At 42.0% G+C, this 17,527-nt stretch overlaps 1 protein-coding gene across 1 annotated transcript in view; it reads left to right on the top strand.

The window, feature by feature from the left end:
* Cryl1 (crystallin lambda 1) overlaps window positions 1–17,527 on the top strand; it is a 129,844-nt gene that overhangs the window by 11,657 nt on the left and 100,660 nt on the right. The window contains exon 3 of the mRNA XM_048341693.1: window positions 17,139–17,265. Coding sequence (XP_048197650.1) covers window positions 17,139–17,265 — 127 coding nt within the window. The remainder of the gene's footprint in view (window positions 1–17,138; window positions 17,266–17,527) is intronic.

The following is a 17,527-nucleotide window of genomic DNA, read 5'->3' as shown; positions in this document are numbered from 1 at the left end:
ACACACACTTACAAATAGCTAGTGCCAAAGTAAATGCAATCTAAAAATCTAAAACCAAAAAACCAAAACCACCACCAACAAAACCATTCACACTGACTATACCAACATGGAAGGAAAGAGCTTGGCATTTTGGTACTCACTACCCACCAGGCATTGTACCTAGATATGTAGCTGGATGATATAGTTATGAGGTGTAAGTATAGCCTAGTGAACTTTTTTTTTTTTGCCAGTCCTGGGTTCAGTCCTTGGACTCAGGGCCTGAGCACTGTCCCTGGCTTCTTTTTGCTCAAGGCTAGCACTCTGCCACTTGAGCCACAGCGCCACTTCTGGCTTTTTTTCTTTATATGTGGTGCTGGAGAATAGAACCCAGAGCTTCATGTATACATAGAAAGCACTGTACCATTAGGCCATATTCCCAGCCCCAGAAATTAAAAAAATACTTCCCAGCCTAGTGAGATTAAAAAAAATATTTTAAGTTGTACAAGTTGTACAACAGGTCAGATTATGAGTACAATAAATCTTGATCATTGATACCCCTTCCATCATTCTCTCCCATCTGTCCCAATCTTATCCCTACCCTCAAGTTACATAGCTCAGCTTTCATATAAAGTACATTGAGTATAATGACTGCATTTGCTCATTCTTCCTCCCCCCATTCATCTGCCTCTCCTCTCTCTGCCCCTTCCCCTCCTATTAAACATGTTTCAGCTGACTGGTATTTTGTTAAACAGTTTGTGCGTTGTTCAGAGGAGTTAACACCCTTGGACTCCTCCCAAATATCCAGTCCTTTAATTAATTTGTTTGCATATATATATACATGTATAATCCTGCCTATGCTTTCATGTATGTTTATGTTTAGATCTAACTTCCACACATAAGAGAAAATATGTGCTGTTTGTCTTTCTGAGCCTGACTTCACTTAACATGATTTTTCCCCTGAAAATGACATAATGTTATTCTTTCTGATAGAGGAGTAAAATTCCTGTATGTATGTGTGTGTGTATGTACACACACATACATACATACTCACACACACATTTTCTTGTTCCACTTATTTGTTGCAGGTCATTTGAGCTGTTTCCATAACTTGGCTATGGTGAATAGTGCAGCAGTAAACATGGGTATGCAAATGCCTTTACTATGTCCAGACTCATAATATTCTGTGAAGATGCCCAAGGGTGGTATCACTTAGTAATCTTTTAAATTTTGTTTCATAATTCTGGAGATAGAACCCAGGGCTTTACACCTGCTGGGTAAGTGTTCTACCACTGAGCTTCCTCTTCAGCCCGCGTCTAATACTCCCAGTTATTAAGTTATTACAGGAAACCCTGAGGCAGATATTATTGCCATGATTTTGTGTGAAAACCTCTGAGTGATTAAAAATGTGTTACTTAATCTCCAGCAACTGCCCGTAATTGTATGCTTTATAGATTCAGCAGATATTACTGTTAAGGTCATTTTTTATATACCAAAGAATGGATCATGTATGTAAGATTAGGAAGGATAATAATGAAATTAATATCCATGACTCTTCAATTCTGTTTTAGATGTCCAATATGGACAAAACTTTGTGTGTACCTCTTTTTTTTTTTTTTTGCCAGTCCTGGGGCTTGAACTTAGGGCCTGAGCACTGTCTTTGGCTTGTTTTTGCTCAAGGCTAGCACTCTGCCAATTTGGGCCACAGTGCCACTTCTGGTTTTTGTTGTTTTTTTTTTTTGGCCAGTCCTGGGGCTTGGACTCAGGGCCTGAGCACTGTCCCTGGCTTCTTTTTGCTCAAGGCTAGCACTCTGCCACTTGAGCCACAGCGCCACTTCTGGCCGTTTTCTCTATATGTGGTGCTGAGGAATCGAACCTAGGACTTCATGTATACGAGGCAAGCACTCTTTCTACTAGGCCATATTCCTAGCCCCTCATGTGTACCTTTTGGATCTCATCCCTCTGCCCTCCTCCCATCAAAGCTAGTAAATATCCTACATTTGTATTTATCATTTTCCTTGCTTAAAAAAAAAAACCAAAAAGGGCTGGGGATATGGCCTAGTGGCAAGAGAGCTTGCCTCATATACATGAGGCCCTGGGTTCAATTCCCCAGCACCACATATACAGAAAAACGGCCAGAAGTGGCGCTGTGGCTCAAGTGGCAGAGTGCTAGCCTTGAGCAAAAGGAAGCCAGGGACAGTGCTCAGGCCCTGAGTCCAAGGCCCAGGGCTGGCCAAAGAACAACAACAAAAAACAAAACAAAAAACAAACAAACCAAAAAACTTCTAGCTAGCACCAGTGACTCAATACCTGTAACCCTTCCTGATTATAGGCTAAAAGGTTTGAGATCTGAGGTTTGAGATCATAGTTTGAAGCCAGCAGAGGCAGGAAAATTCCTGAGACTCTTATTTCCAATTAATGAGCAAAAAAAACCTGAAATGGAGCTGTGGCTCAAGTAATAGAGCACCAGCCTTGAGTGAAAAAGCCCCAGGACAGTGCTTAGGCCCTGAGTTCAAGCCCCATACTGGCACTAAACAAAAACCAAAAACCAAAAAAACTTCTATCATAAATATGTATCCCTTAGCAATATATTGTTTTTCTTGCTCTTGTAGTTCATGTGAATACTTCTATAAATGATCTATGATCCTCTTGTTGAATATTATAGCCTTTTCTAGTTCCAGGCTGTTATAAGCAATACTACCATTCATATTTTTATGTATGTCTCCTGGTATGTAAGCACAGAATTTTTACAGGTACAGACCTAAGAGTGGCACTGCTAGGCCCATTGTACCTGAAGATCCATCTCTTCAGATGTGGACCATCTCTTCGTACTTTCCTGTCTTAACCTCTCATGTTTCTGTCTTTTTGTGTTTTTAGAATACATTTTGTAGATTTCTTCCACTTTATTGATTCCATTCTTTAAAGTTGTGTTTGCTGTTTAAATTCTCTATGGATTTCAGTCACTGTTGGCTCATACTTGTAATCCTAGCTACTCAGGAGGTTGAAGTTTGAGAACCATGGTTCAAAGACAGCCTGGGCAGAAAAGTTCATGAGACTTATTTCCGGTGAACCAACAAAAAGCTGGAAGTGGAGGTGTGGTTCAAGTGGTGGAATGCCAGCCTTAAGTGAAGAAGTTGAGCAAGAATCTGAGGCATGAGTTCAAGCCCCAGTACTGGCACATACACACAAAAACGTTTCATTTGCCTCTTCACCAAATCTGTCCATTTATTTCCATCATCTCTTGTGGTTTGCTTATTGATTTTGGTTGCACTTTTCAAATCAGCATGTACTCTATGCTTGATAAATCTAGTCAGGGTATCTTAGATCAGATTAATCAGAATCAGATAAAGACTCTCAAGCAGGTAATTAAGAAACTGTTCCTAGAAGAAGACAGTTAGGTAGTTGGGGAGACAGGATGAGGATAAGGAAGAAACTAGCTAAGGGTTGATTTCAGAAGCTCTAGGCACAACAGGCTTCTGTGGAGTTCTGGAATTTACACACTACAGTTTGTCACCTGGAGGCCAAGAGCTAAGCTTCATCACAGCTGTATGAGTCACTGACTGTGGGCCTTCCTTGATGGCTACTGCTCCTAGGCATTTGCAGCTCTGCTCTGGGTCCACAGAGTACTTTGAGGAAGGTGTAGGTATGGACTTCTGAATGACAAGCACTCCAAAGCTGGGGTTACATAGTGCTGGTGGAAGGGGTCCATACGACTTGGAGTAGAGCACCAGTGTCCTTCACTGTGGCCCTCTACACTATCGGGGGGCTTTAAACTTAAAAAGTTTTCTCACTCACTTATTTGTACTTTAATTCACTTAAAAATATAATTGAGGGCTGGGAATGTAGCCTAAGTGGTAGAGTGCTTGCCTCATATACGTGAAATCCTGGGTTCGATTCCTCAGCTCCACATATATAGAAAAAGCCAGAAGTGGTGCTGTGGCTCAAGTGGTAGAGGGCTAAGCCTTGAGCAAAAAGAAGCCCAGGGACAGTGCTCAGGCTCTGAGTTCAAGCCCCAGGACTGCCTAGGTGTCCGTGGCTCTTTCCTGGAATCCTAGCTACTCAGGAGGCTGAGATCCGAGAGTCACAATTCAAAGCCAGTCTGGGCAGACAAATTCAAAAGATTCTTATCTTCAGTTAACCAGCCAAAAACTGGAATTGTAGCTGTGGCTCAAGTGGTGGAGTACTAACCTTAGTGTTCAAGCCCAGTAGTCATACACACACAGACACACACATATACCCACATCTAGCTGTGTATAGATGGATTATAGATAGATATGTATGTATCTTTTTATCTATATATCTAGATATCCATCTATCAAGATAGATATTTAGATAAATAGATTTATCTTTATTTATTTTAATGCCTACTATGTGTAGGAATATTTAGCACCCATGAACAAACAGCATGGTAGATAAGATTTCCCACAGACTCACATCTTAAAAATACACAAGTTCCTCACTTTGAACATCCTGCCCCCAGTGAAACATTTATTCTAGTAGATGAACTACAACCAGTACTTGATAGTGGTATTGTTGTAAAGTCCAGAGTGGACATTAAGGTTCACTCCTAGTATTCTGTGGTTTGGATAACTATATACTGATGTAACCATCTTTCTGATGCCATACAGAATAGTTTCACTGCCTTAAAAATCCCTTTTTTCTGGATGGGAATATGGCCTAGTGGTAAAGTGCTTGCCATATGATTTCACAGACCCACCAGCAATAAATGAGTTTCTCTTGCTCCATCTCCCATCCAGCATTTCCTGTTGTCAGTGTTAAGGAGTTCAGTTATATAGGTGTATAGTGGTATCTCATTGTTGTATTTTCTACTGGCATGATCTAGAGAATCTTTCCATGTGCTATTTTTGCCTTCTCTATATCTTCTGGGAGTTCTCTTTCCTTCTTCCTTTCCCCCCTCCCTTCTTTCCTCCTTCCTTCTTTCATTCTCTCTCTCTATTTCTCTCTCTCTCGCTCTCGCTTTCTCGCTCTCTCTCTCTCTCTCCCCCTCTCTCTGCTGAGCATATGTTCTACCATTCGGCTATACTTCGGCCCCAAGTTCTTTTTTTTTTTTTTTTAATCACATATTCTTAGTTAAATGCAGAACCTCAATTATTTTCCTTAGTTTCTGTGACTCCTTGCTGCATAAAAATAGTTTTTTATAGGATCCAGTGATTTTGTAAAGAGATCCTTCAGTGATTCTGGCCCACCATAATATGAAAAGAAGTCTTCATAGAGCCTTGAGGTGAAATTTAAGCTTCAATAAAAGTAGCTGAAGCTGGAAACAATTAAAACAGCTGAAGCTTCACTTTCTGACAGACCCAGACTTGGTACTGTTTCTGGTGATCATGTTTGTGGGTTGATGGCTTTGGATTTAAGTGACATTAGTAGGCCAAAGAGAAAGAGAACTGAGTCTCTGGTCTAGTTAGGTTTTAAGCATCCCCATATAAGCACGAGGATTGGCCAATGTTTTGTTTAAGTCAGTTGTAAATCTTCTATGATTTGGGGTTAAATGGCCTCTGTCTCAACTTCTGGTTGTAAAATAAAATCTATAATATGTAAACAGATGGGCATAGCTGTGTTTTAATAATACTTTTACAGATCAATTGTGAATGTTGGTAAGCATGTACTTTCCCATCATCATCCTACTACTTTGCTTTCTTTTTTATTTGGCCAGTACTGGAGCTTGTACTCAAGGCCTGGGTACTGACCCTGAGCTTTTTGCTCAAGGCTCATGTTCTACCACTTGAACCACAGCTCCTCCAGCTTTTTGGTGGTGAATTTGAGATAGGAGTCTTAGGGATTTTCCTGCTTGGGCTGGCTTTGAACCTCAATTCTCAGACCTCAGCTTCCTGAGTAGTTAGGATTACAGACATGAATATCTGTTGCTCAATTCTACTAAATTAAGGAGACTTCCTTCCTTCCTTCCTTCCTTCCTTCCTTCCTTCCTTCCTTCCTTCCTTCCTTCCTTCATTCCTTCCTTCCTTCCTTCCTTCCTTCCTTCCTTCCTTCCTTCCTTCCTTCCTTCCCTCTGACTACCATCAGGACAGCGCCTTTGAGTTGTGTTCTTAGTGTCCCTCACTTTCCACACTCTCATTCCTGTGTTAGCCATTAGGAATGCAGAAGTAAGAGGCAAGTGAGTTTCCTGTTCCCAGAGCTTGAAATTGAACAGGTCCTAGGCTCTAGTTTGTAAGTTAGGAGTCTCCAAAGGCAAATTATTCTGTACCTATCTCATAGAGATTTGACCTGCTGTTTGTCTTAGCCTTTTAGTTTGGCTCACTTCCTATAGGGTGATTTTTTTTTTTTTTTTTTTTTTTTTGGCCAGTCCTGGGCCTTGGACTCAGGGCCTGAGCACTGTCCCTGGCTTCTTCCCGCTCAAGGCTAGCACTCTGCCACTTGAGCCACAGCGCCGCTTCTGGCCGTTTTCTGTATATGTGGTGCTGGGGAATCGAACCTAGGGCCTCATGTATCCGAGGCAGGCACTCTTGCCACTAGGCTATATCTCCAGCCCTATAGGGTGATTTTTTAAGAATAAAATTTCTCTAGAAATCTTTAGAAATTCTTATGTATGTTAAAATTACTAAACACTATACATATGCACATACACATATCTATATACATATGCTTCTACCTATACATACATACACATATACATATAGTATACACATATACATCTGTCTATCCATCCTTCTATCATGTTTGTTTGTATCTATTTATGCATGCAAATGTACATATACACACAATCTACCCATATATCCATCCTTTTATCATCTATCTACATATATGTCTATATATATTCACATAAAACACATATCTCTCTAGCTATCTAATCTATCACCTATCCATCCTTCCCCTCCTTTGATCTACCCATTTACCTATACATATTCACATATACACATATGTTTATCTGTTGATGTGTCTATATCTACCTGTCTACCTGTCTTTCTAGATACCATACTGGGGATAAAACCAGGACATTACCACTGTGATACATACCAGCCCTTGTGTGTGTGTGTTTTTTTTTTTTGGTGTGTGTGTGTGTGTGTGCGCATGCATGTGTGTGCACACATGGTCACGCATGCACACATGTGTGCATGTGCCAGTACTGGGGCTTGAACTGTGAGCCTCTTGCTCTTGCTTGGCTTTTCTGCTCAAGGCTAGTACTCCTTCACTTCTAGCTTTTTTCTGGTCACATGGAGATTAGAATCTCACACTTTCTGTCCAGGCTGTCTTCAAACCTCAGTTCTTAGATCTCAGCTCTGAGTAGGTGAGTTTACAGATGTGAGCCACTGGCACCCAGCAGTCTGTGGATTTTGTAGTCAGTGTCTTGCTATGTAGACTAGGCTGGCCTTAAACTCACAGTCCTCTTTTTAAATTTTCTTTCATTGTAAGGGTGATGTATAGAGGGGTTACAGTTACATAAGTAAGGCAATGAGTAGATTTCTTATCAAACAGTGTTACCCCCTCCCTTGTTTTCTCCCACTTTCCCTCCTTGCCCCCCAGCTCCCCTCCCCCCAAGTTATAAAGTTCATTTCCAACATAGTGTCTTGTGAGTATTGCTGTTGCATTCATTCACCATTGTCTAACCATTTTGTTATACTCCTTACCTTTCCCAAATCAGATAAACATATATACAAGACACAGGGTACCAAAATAAAAAAACAGTGACATCAGGGGGTAAACCAGAGGGGGGAAAACAAAGGAAAATAGAAATAACTTCACATAGTACATTACACAAGAATAGCAACAACAACAAAAAGAAACACCACAAAAATCCTCTTGTTTCCATATCTTGGAGTTCATTTTGAGTAGCCTCATTTTGTATGGTCATATGTACATAGCTATTAAGCTATTGTGATCTTCCTCTAGGACTAGCCTAGACAAATACTAATTATTACAAATGAGGGAAACCATGGAGCCTATGTTTCTTTGGGTCTGTCTTACTTCACTTAATATGATTTTTTTCCCCCAAGTCTTTCCATTTATTTATGAATGGGGTGATGTCATTTTTTCTGATGGGAGCATAGAATTCCATTGTGTATATCTATCTATATCTATATCTATCTATCTATCTATCTATCTCACATTTTCTCCATCCATTCATCTACTGAGGAGCATCTGGGTTGGTTCTATATTTTATCTGGCTTGGTTCTGTTTCTTAGCTATGGTAAATAATGCTGCATAGTTGTGTTGGTAGCTTTAATGTGGCCTTATTTGTGATCATTTGGGTAAATGACCAGGAGTGGGATAGCTGGATTGTAGGGGAGTTCTGTTTGGTCTTTTGAGGAACCTCCAGAGTGGTTGAACCAGTTTATACTCCCACCAACATAACATAGTCCTCTTCCCTCAGCTTCCTGAGTTCTTGGATTACAGGTGTGTACCACACTACAGTTTAGCAACTACTCCTCTTAAATAGTAGAAGTAGTAAATATTTACTCCAAATTTGTAAAAGTAAATGTAGACTGGTGGCGTTGATATTTGTTCAATATTAAGAAATTATATTAGGGCTGGGGATGTGGCCTAGTGGCAAGAGAGCTTGCCTTGTATACATGAGGCCCTGGGTTCAATTCCCCAGCACCACATATACAGAAAACGGCCAGAAGTGGTGCTATGGTTCAAGTGGCAGAGTGCTAGCCTTGAGCAAAAGGAAGCCAGGGACAGTGCTCAGGCCCCGAGTTCAAGGCCCAGGACTGGCAAAAAAAAAAAAAAAAAAGAAATGATATTAAGAAAAAAGAGGGTGTAAGATATCAAAAGAAATGTACTCATTGCCCTATTATGTAACTATATCCCTTTTGCACAACGCCTTGTCAACAAAATTTAATTAATAAAAAAAATCCTAAAAAAAAAAGAAATGAGAAGATTGAAGAAATTATCACCCAATATACTCTGCCATGAGGACTCAGTGAATTTAAAAATTAATAAATTGTGGAGTATTGGTAGTTCATGCTTGTAATCTTAACTCCTTAGGAAGCTGAGATCTGAGGATGGAAGTTTAAAGCCAGCCTGGGCAGGAAAGTCCAAGAGACTTATCTCTAATTAACCAGCAAAAAGTCAGAAGAAGAGCTGTGGCTCAAGTGATAGAGCACCAGCCTTGAATGAGAAAGCTTGAGTAAAAAAGCCAAGTGAGAGAGCAAGGCCCTGAGTTTAAGCTCTAACCATACAAAAAAAATAATTAATAAATTGTCATCCAAGACTAATCCTTCCGTAAAGGTGGTACAGTGAGAAGCTTAGAACACAGCCTATTTACATCTCATTCTGGAAGAGCAACTTGTAGAAAACCATATCAGCCAATTCTCACAATTCTTCCTTTTTTTGGGCATTATATGACCAGAGTTGGCACATATTAGGTTTTGTAAGATTTTTCAGAGGGTGAAAGACGCATTATAGGCAGAAACACTGAAACCAAGTAAAGAAAGTTGTGATCTGACCCATGGATGCAGGCGTTTTATTTCTTAACTGGCAGCTAGATCCATTTCCATCATAAGCCATTCTAACGCTCCAGAGACAGAAACACCCTCACTGGATGCCACCCCTTCCCCCGCCCCTCACAGGCTGTGTGCACGAGCTGCCTTGCACAACTTGGGGGGCCAGTCTGAAATCATTGTCTCTGGGTCCCCTACTCCCCGGTCTCAGCCTCTCCTGCCATTTTGCGCAGACTCTGGTGTCCAGATTCCTATGAAAAATAACTCAGCTTTTCATCTAGGCCAGGAGTTAATAAACCACCAGAAGCGATCTCTGAGGCAAATTACTTACTTCTAAGTAATCAACTTAGTGCTGGACTTAGGCCTTGTTTTTGACCTGCTACCTTTCTTTCTGCCCTCCCTAACTTTTGCTTGGAACTCTATGTCGATTTTTTTTCTGGATTGATCTGCTCTGTTCTCTGTCTCTTTCTCTTCCTTCCTCCTCTCTCTCCTCTTTTTGTGCTAGTACTGGGGCTTGAACTCAGGGCTGGGTACTGTCCCTTGCCTGGTGATTAATTAGAAGTAAGAATCTCATGGACTTTGCCCAGGCTGGGTTTGAACCACAGTCCTCAGATCTCAGCCTCTTGTGTAGTTGTGAGCCACTGTGCCTGAGTGGATTCCTCTTAGGAGATTTGCTTTTAGTTTTCCTACATACCCACATGCCAGAACAACTGGAATTGTGAATTGTGGACTCTAAAATGTTCAGGAATTTCTCTCTTTGTTTACTGAGCCCTTTTAGTAGGACCTTTAGTTGTTTCTTGTTTGTTTCTGGGACAAGATGTGGCTATATAGCCCAGGTGGACCTGGAATTCATGATTCTCCCACTATAGCCTCCCAAGTACTGGGATTACAGGTAGGTGCCACCATTCCCAGTGCAACGCAACTCTTCTCCTCTTACCTCCTGACCCTGGACTTGGCTATCAACCTCGAACTGCCAATAGAGCATTAGTCATCATGACTCAGCAGAGAGCTGGGAAGCTGCCTGTGCACCAAGACCCCCTCCCTTGCTGTTGGGAACCCTTCCTGGCCCTTCTCAATCAGCTCAGTCTAACCAGCCAGTAATAGGAAGGTCAGGCCCCCCCTCAATATCTTTAGCACCTTCTTGGACTCCAGCACTCCCACCACTAGCTGCTATAAAGTTGAGTAAAGTCAGCCTAGGCCAGTGACTCCCAACCAACCACCCAGCTGGTGCAACGCGGCCTAAATGACCAACCCCAGGATCATGATGGTGGACAGTGGGTAACAGGCGTTGGCTGGGTTCCTGGTTTTAGGACCCGGGGGTATTATTGGTTTTCTTTCCACCACCATCCAGCTGCTGCTGTAGGAAGTAATTTCAAGCTTTCAGCCCCATTCCCTGCTTTCTAGGAACATTCAGAAAATAGACTTGGACTGAAACAGAGCTACATTCCTTTTTTTCTTTTTTTATGCTGGTACCGGGGCTTGAACCCAGAGACTGAGTCCTGTCTCTTAGTTCTTTCACTCAAGGTGGGTGCTCTATCACTTGAGCCACCTTTCCACTTCTGGGCTTTTGATGATTAATTGGAGATAAGAATCCACGATCTCAGCTTCCCAGGCAGAGTCTGGCGTGAGTCTGTAATCTCACACCAGGCTCTACCCTCCCCTGTCCTTACTTTTAGCTTTAAAAGAAACCAGTTATGCCAGAGAGGTTTCATTGTTAAGTTTCCACACGTGTTTACAATGTACCCCAGTCAATCTCACCCATCCCCTTCTCTTTCACCTTTCACCTTTTCCCAAAACAGTTGCATGTTTTCACTGTTCCATTTTCATAGTTGCACACATTCTTATTTCATCCACTGCCTATTTGTCTATAGATTGTGTAAAGCTGATATTGTATAAGTTGACTTTTCTGTTCTAAAACAGCTATGGTCAGCATGATGTGACAGACAGCACCAGGGTTGTGTGAGTCAAAATGAATATACTTTGAGATTTCAGAAGGGTTCCAGCCCAATTGACCACAAACAGATAGGAAACACACAATTTGAACATAGGCCTTAGTAGGCAAAACTCTGAGGATGGAGAAAACACTGCAGGTAGAAGAAAAGGACAATTGTATTTCTATACCTTACCCACAGTTAGAAAATGTAATAAAAGTACCTTACTATAATTATCAACAAATAGAAATAATCTATATAGAAGAAGAATGTAGAAGAAAGATGCAAATATAAAAAAAATATAAAGCTGAGCACCAGTGGCTCATGACTGTAATATAGCTACTTGGGAGGCTGAGATCTGAGGATCATGGTTTGAAGTCAGCCCAGGTTGACTCTTTCTTTTTTGCCAGTCCTGGGCCTTGAACTCAGGGCCTGAGCACTGTCCCTGGCTTCTTTTTGCTCAAGGCAAGCATTCTACCTCTTGAGCCACAGCACCACTTCTGGCTTTTTCTGTTTATGTGGTGCTGAGGAATCGAACCCAGGGCTTCATGCACACTAGGCAAACATTCTACTACTAAGCCACATTCCCAGCCCCCAGGCCAACTCTTTTTTTTTTTTTTGCCATTCCTGAGCCTTGGACTCAGGGCCTGAGCACTGTCCCTGGCTTCTTTTTGCTCAAGGCTAGCACTCTACCACTTGAGCCACAGCGCCACTTCTGGCAGTTTTCTGTATATGTGATGCTGGGGAATCGAACCCAGGGCTTCATGTATACGAGGCAAGCACTCTTGCCACTAGGCCATATCCCCAGCCCAGGCCAACTCTTATCTCCAAATAAAAAGTGTGAAAGTGGTGCTGGGATTGTGGCTTAGTGGTAGAGTACTTGCTTGCTTAGCATGCATGAGGCCCTGGGTTCGATTCCTCAGTACCACATAAACAACAAAAAAGTCATTACATAAAAAAATGCTTCAAGAAAATGGATAAAAAAAGTGTGAAAGTGTACAAGTGTGACTCAAGTGGTAGAACCCCAGTCTTGAGTGAAAAAGCTCCGGGAGAATGTGAAGCTCTGAGTTTAAGGACTAGTGCTCTCTCTCTCTCTCTCTCTCTCTCTCTCTCTCTCTCTCACACACACACACACACACACACGTAGAAGACGTATAGGAGAAACATTTCCAGTTTTGTTGAAAGACAGTACAGAAAACTAAATACAAAGTTAGACACCCTATTCTCAGGCAAGAGGCTATCAGTAGTAGTTTAATTAACTGGAAGTAGGGTTCGGGGGTCAGGTTGATGAAACCTTGCTGGACTGAAGTCTCAGGAGTAATCTGATGGCCCTGTGGTTAAAAGGTCAAGCAATGGGCAGTGGATTCAGCTGGGTCATTCAACCTGATTTATCTGTGTGTTCACAGGTCCTGCTGTTACTTGGCTGTCATTAGGACAGTTCAAACAATTGCTTCATTTCTCTTATTTTCTTCCTGAAGAGAAGTAGCTTTGCCTGATCTGATTTATGAAAGTCCTCTGTGCTAATAGGACATCAGGAAACTTGGGGAGAAGTCAGCTTTGGCTTTATCTAGGTTATAGTTTGTTGTTTTGTTTCCTATGCCAATCCTAGGGTTTGAACTCAGGGCCTACTGTCACACCTGGCTCAAGCCTTATATTCCAGATGGCTTATTGCCTGTGGGTGTTCTGGGATACTGTATTCATCAGCTGTAACCCAAAACTTGAGATGATTAACGTAGAAAAAGGGTGGCTGCACCCACAATTTAGGATGAAATCCATGGCAGGTTTGGGCTTCTGGGGTGTTGAGAGGGGGGAAGTATGTGGTGGAGTCAAAGCACATCAGGAGACAGGAAGTGAGAGAAATAGAAGGAGCTGCCCCACCCCCAATGACCTAAAGGCCTCCCACAAAGCCTGGTCTCTTACAGTTTTTACCTCCTTTCAATAGCACCAACCTGGTGTCCAGGCCCACATCACATGGCTTTGGGGGGAGATACAATATCCAAAGTATCTGCCAAGAGTATAGAATAGTACTTTCCTCATGGAGGCTGGGAATTAAGTGAGACAATGCACCTCAGGCTCTGAGTTCTGGGTCTGGAGGTCCAGTAACGGAGCAATCAGATGTATAGGGAGTCTAGCAAGGAAGATCTGTAATGGCAACTAGCCCAAGAAGACCTTGAAGAGATAGATTTTAGAGTTGATACTGATACTGTAAAGTCTTCACGTTGCTTCAGAGGTAATAGGAGGGTAAAGTGAAATAAGGCAGGGACACAGCAACATAGCAACATGGCCCATTGAGGGCCGAGAAGAACAGCACCTTGCTAGAAGGTAGGACGACCAGAGATCTGAAGCAGGGACCTGAGATGAGAGAGTAGGCTGGAGTAGGCCAAAGAGAACTTGGCTTATCCTCTGCTATGGTTTGAATGATGGTGCCTCCTCCAAAATTCACACTGAAACTTAATTCCCAGTTAGGTCCCAGAGGGGACCTAAGGGATGAGCACTCTTCTGTGTTTTTTTTTTTTGCTCAAGGCTAGCACTCTACCACTTGAGCCATAGCACCACTTCTGCCTTTTTCTTTTTTGGTTGGGTTTTTTTTAACTGTATTTTTTTGTCTTTTCTTTTTTTGGTACTGGGGATCGAACCCAGGACATTGCACCTGCTAGGCAAGCGCTTTGCCACTGAGCTACATCCCAGCCTATTTTTGCCTTTTTCTATGCATGTGGTACCAAGGAATCGAACCCAGGGCATCGTGCATGCTAGGCAAGTACTCTACCACCAGGTCAAACTTCTGGCCCAGACGAGGACCCTTCTATAGGGATTCAAGGCTGAAGGGAGTGTGTGCTTCCAGGAGAGGGCCCAAGGAGGAGCTCTAGTAAACAAAGGAAAAGGGCTTTCCAGGGCCGGGCATGGTAGTGAATGCTTCTAATCCCAGCAATCAAGAGGCTGAGGTAGGAGGATCCTAAGCTCTAGGTTTTAATGAAGATTTTGGAGTCCAAGGCCTAGACTATTACTTTAGTCACTTGGAATATACTAGTCAGAATGATTTTCTAACTAATTCTACAAAGTATATAATCTAGTAGATTATTCCCTAAATCAATTCATTTTAAATGGGAGTTAACATGAAGTTTTATTGTGTGTGTGTGTGTGTGTGTGTGTGTGTGTGTGCGCGCGTGTGCTTGTGCTTGTGCTTGTGTGTATGCTGCTCTTGGGGCTTGGAGTCAGGACCTTATGATCTCCCTTAGCTTTTTCACTACAGGCTGGTGCTCCACCCACTTAAGCCACACCTTCACTCCCACCTTTTTGCTGGCTAATAAGAGAGGAGAATCTTGCAGATTTGTCTGCTCAGGCTGGCTTCAAATCACAATCCTTAATTCTTAGCTTCCTGAGTAGCTAGGATTACAAGCATGAGCCATTACCACTTGGCTTTATCATTACTTTTAAGTGTGTACAACCCAGTAGGATTTACATAACACCACACATTTCTGAAAGTGTTCCATCTAAAACCAAAACTGTGAACAAATTAAACACTTATCTTCTCTTTACCCTCCACTCCTGAACAAACCCCATTCTAATTTTCTATGAATCTAGGTACCTCATACATGTGAATCATACTGTATTTGCTCTTCGGTGACACTATTCTCTTATTCACTTAGTATACATCCACGCTTTATTCTTCTTACTTAAAGGCAAAATAATCTGTCATTGTATGCATATATTACACTATGTTTATCCAGTCAGTGGTCTATGGGCATTTGGGTTGCTCCCATTTTTGTTCTATTTTTGAATGAGCCTAGAATGTGTGCATTCAAATAACTCTTTAAGGCCCTGTTTTATTTCTTTTGGATATATACCAGATTACATGGTAGAGTTCCATTTTTTATTTCTTTGAACAACCACCATTCTGGTTTCCATGGCAGCTGTGCTGTATTTCATTTCATCTATCTATGTACCAGGGCTCAATTTCTCCACCTACTTTGCCTATTTAAATAGATACTCATGTTGAATACATTTATATATACACATATATAAACATTTAAAAACTGACTCATATCTTGCTTTGCAGAGGAAATTGTTAATGTTATCCCTCTAGTCTAAAATAAAAACTTCTAGTTGGGCTGCAGTAGTCTTATACTGCACCACAGCATTAGGCTGACCTCTAGTGGTAGTCCTTGTGCATTGCAGCCAATCGCACATTATTTTTTAGCTTTTATGTATATAGCATTACAACATTCCAAGAGGTGTATGAGTTTCATTATTGTTAGAATAGCTATTATTTTTTAAATACTTTTTAATTTTTTTGGTGAGGATTGTCTTATTTCTTAAATCAAGTAAAGAAAATAGTTCTAGAAAAGCAATGGGTGCTATGTTACTCTGCAATGCCAGTACTAGCCCTTAAACTAAGGGCCTCATACTCACTGGGGTTTTTCGGCTCACAGCTGGCACTCTACCACTTGGGCCACAGCTGGGCCAGTTTTTTGCTAGGTAATTAGACATAGTCCCATGGGCTTTTCTGTAGTTTAAGCTCACCAGTTGGTGTGGGGTGGGGTTGTAGGAGTTATTCATTCTCAAGAAGGAGGGATAGAATTTCCTCTCCCTTAGGCACTCTGAAACTTATACAAATGGTGACAATCTCACCAGGCAAGTTTGTTCATGCTGGTAATGGGCTTAAATCCCAGGCCTCTGCACTATCCGTTATCTTTTTAAATCAAGGCTAGTGTTCTACCACTTGAGCCATAACTCCACTTCAGGTTTCCTGCTGGTTAATTGGAAATTAGAATTTCTCGGCCTTTACTGCCTGTGTTGGCTTGGAGTCATGATCAGCTTTCAGGCACCAGCCCATGGGGGCCTAGCTCCCCATGTTTTCTTATAGTAGTTTGAGGGATTACTGTGGTCTTGGATCCATTTCGCATTCACTTTTGCACGGGGTGAGTTAGTTTCAACCTTCTGCATGTGGAGACCCAGTTTCCCCACATCATTTACTGAAGGGGCGGGGCTGGGGATATGGCCTAGTGGCAAGAAAGCTTGTCTTGTATACATGAGGCCCTGGGTTCGATTCCCCAGCACCACATATACAGAAAACGGCCAGAAGTGGCGCTGTGGCTCAAGTGGCAGAGTGCTAGCCTTGAGCAAAAAGAAGCCAGGGACAGTGCTTAGGCCCTGAGTCCAAGGCCCAGGACTGGCAAAAAAAAAAAAAAAAAAAAAAAAAAAAAGCCTGTTGAATTTTAAGAGCTTGTCTTGCATTTACTGAAGGGGCTGTCCTTTCTCCGCTGTCTGGCTCTGGTGCTTTGTCAGGAATCACTTGACTGTCTCTGGGTGGGTTTACTTCCAAGATCTCTGGTCTGTTCCATTGATCTGTTAGTTCTTTTGTGCCTGGACTATGCTGTTTGGATTACACTGATGTATTTCTTCAAACCAGGTATTCTTATACCTCTATCTTTGTTGTTTCTTTAAATCAAGATTGCTTTGGCTATTTAGGCCTGTTGTGCGTCCATATACATTTTAGGTGTGTGTGTGTGTGTATTTGTGTGCACATGCATGTGCATTCTGGGACTGGGACTTCAATTCAGGTATTTGCTTTTTCACTGGGCTTTCCTTGCTCATGGCTAGAGTTCTGCCATGTTTCAGCTTTAAGCTTTTTGTTGGTTAATTGGGGATAAGAGTTTCATGGAGTTTTCAGCCTTGGGTGGCTTTGGAAGGTGACCCTCAGATCTCAGCCTCCGGAGTAGCTATGAATACAGGTGTAAGCCCCCAATGCCAGGCTTGGAGGTTTTTTTTTCAATTTGATTTCTCACAGTGGCCATTCTCTGTTTCTTTCCAGAAAGGAGATGAAGTCGCTGGAGCAGTCTGGTGCTCTGAAAGGTTCTCTGAGTGCAGAGCAGCAACTGTCGCTAATCAGTGGCTGCACCAACTTGGCTCAGGCAGTAGAGGGCGCTGTGCACATTCAGGTAAGTTGAGGACACCTGCACCTCATTGAGATGGAGACATTAGGAGCTCAGTGCCTTCCCACCCATGGTAAAAACTGGGCAAAGTTAGAGGCAGTGGGTGGTGGTACATTTTGTTCCTTCAAGGCCAGACTTTTGTTTGAAGAAACAGAGTCATCAAAATATTCCTCATGGGAACTTACTCAAAGGGTACCACATGTAGTTCTGGAACAATCACAATGAAACTCTTGTATCATTGATGTATACTAATAAAAGATAGTAAAAT

Source organism: Perognathus longimembris, chromosome 3 (assembly GCF_023159225.1).
Source record: "Perognathus longimembris pacificus isolate PPM17 chromosome 3, ASM2315922v1, whole genome shotgun sequence".
Classification (NCBI taxonomy): Eukaryota; Metazoa; Chordata; class Mammalia; order Rodentia; family Heteromyidae; genus Perognathus; species Perognathus longimembris.
Note: the sequence above shows the minus strand (reverse complement) of the source record. Positions and strands in the feature narration are given on the sequence as shown.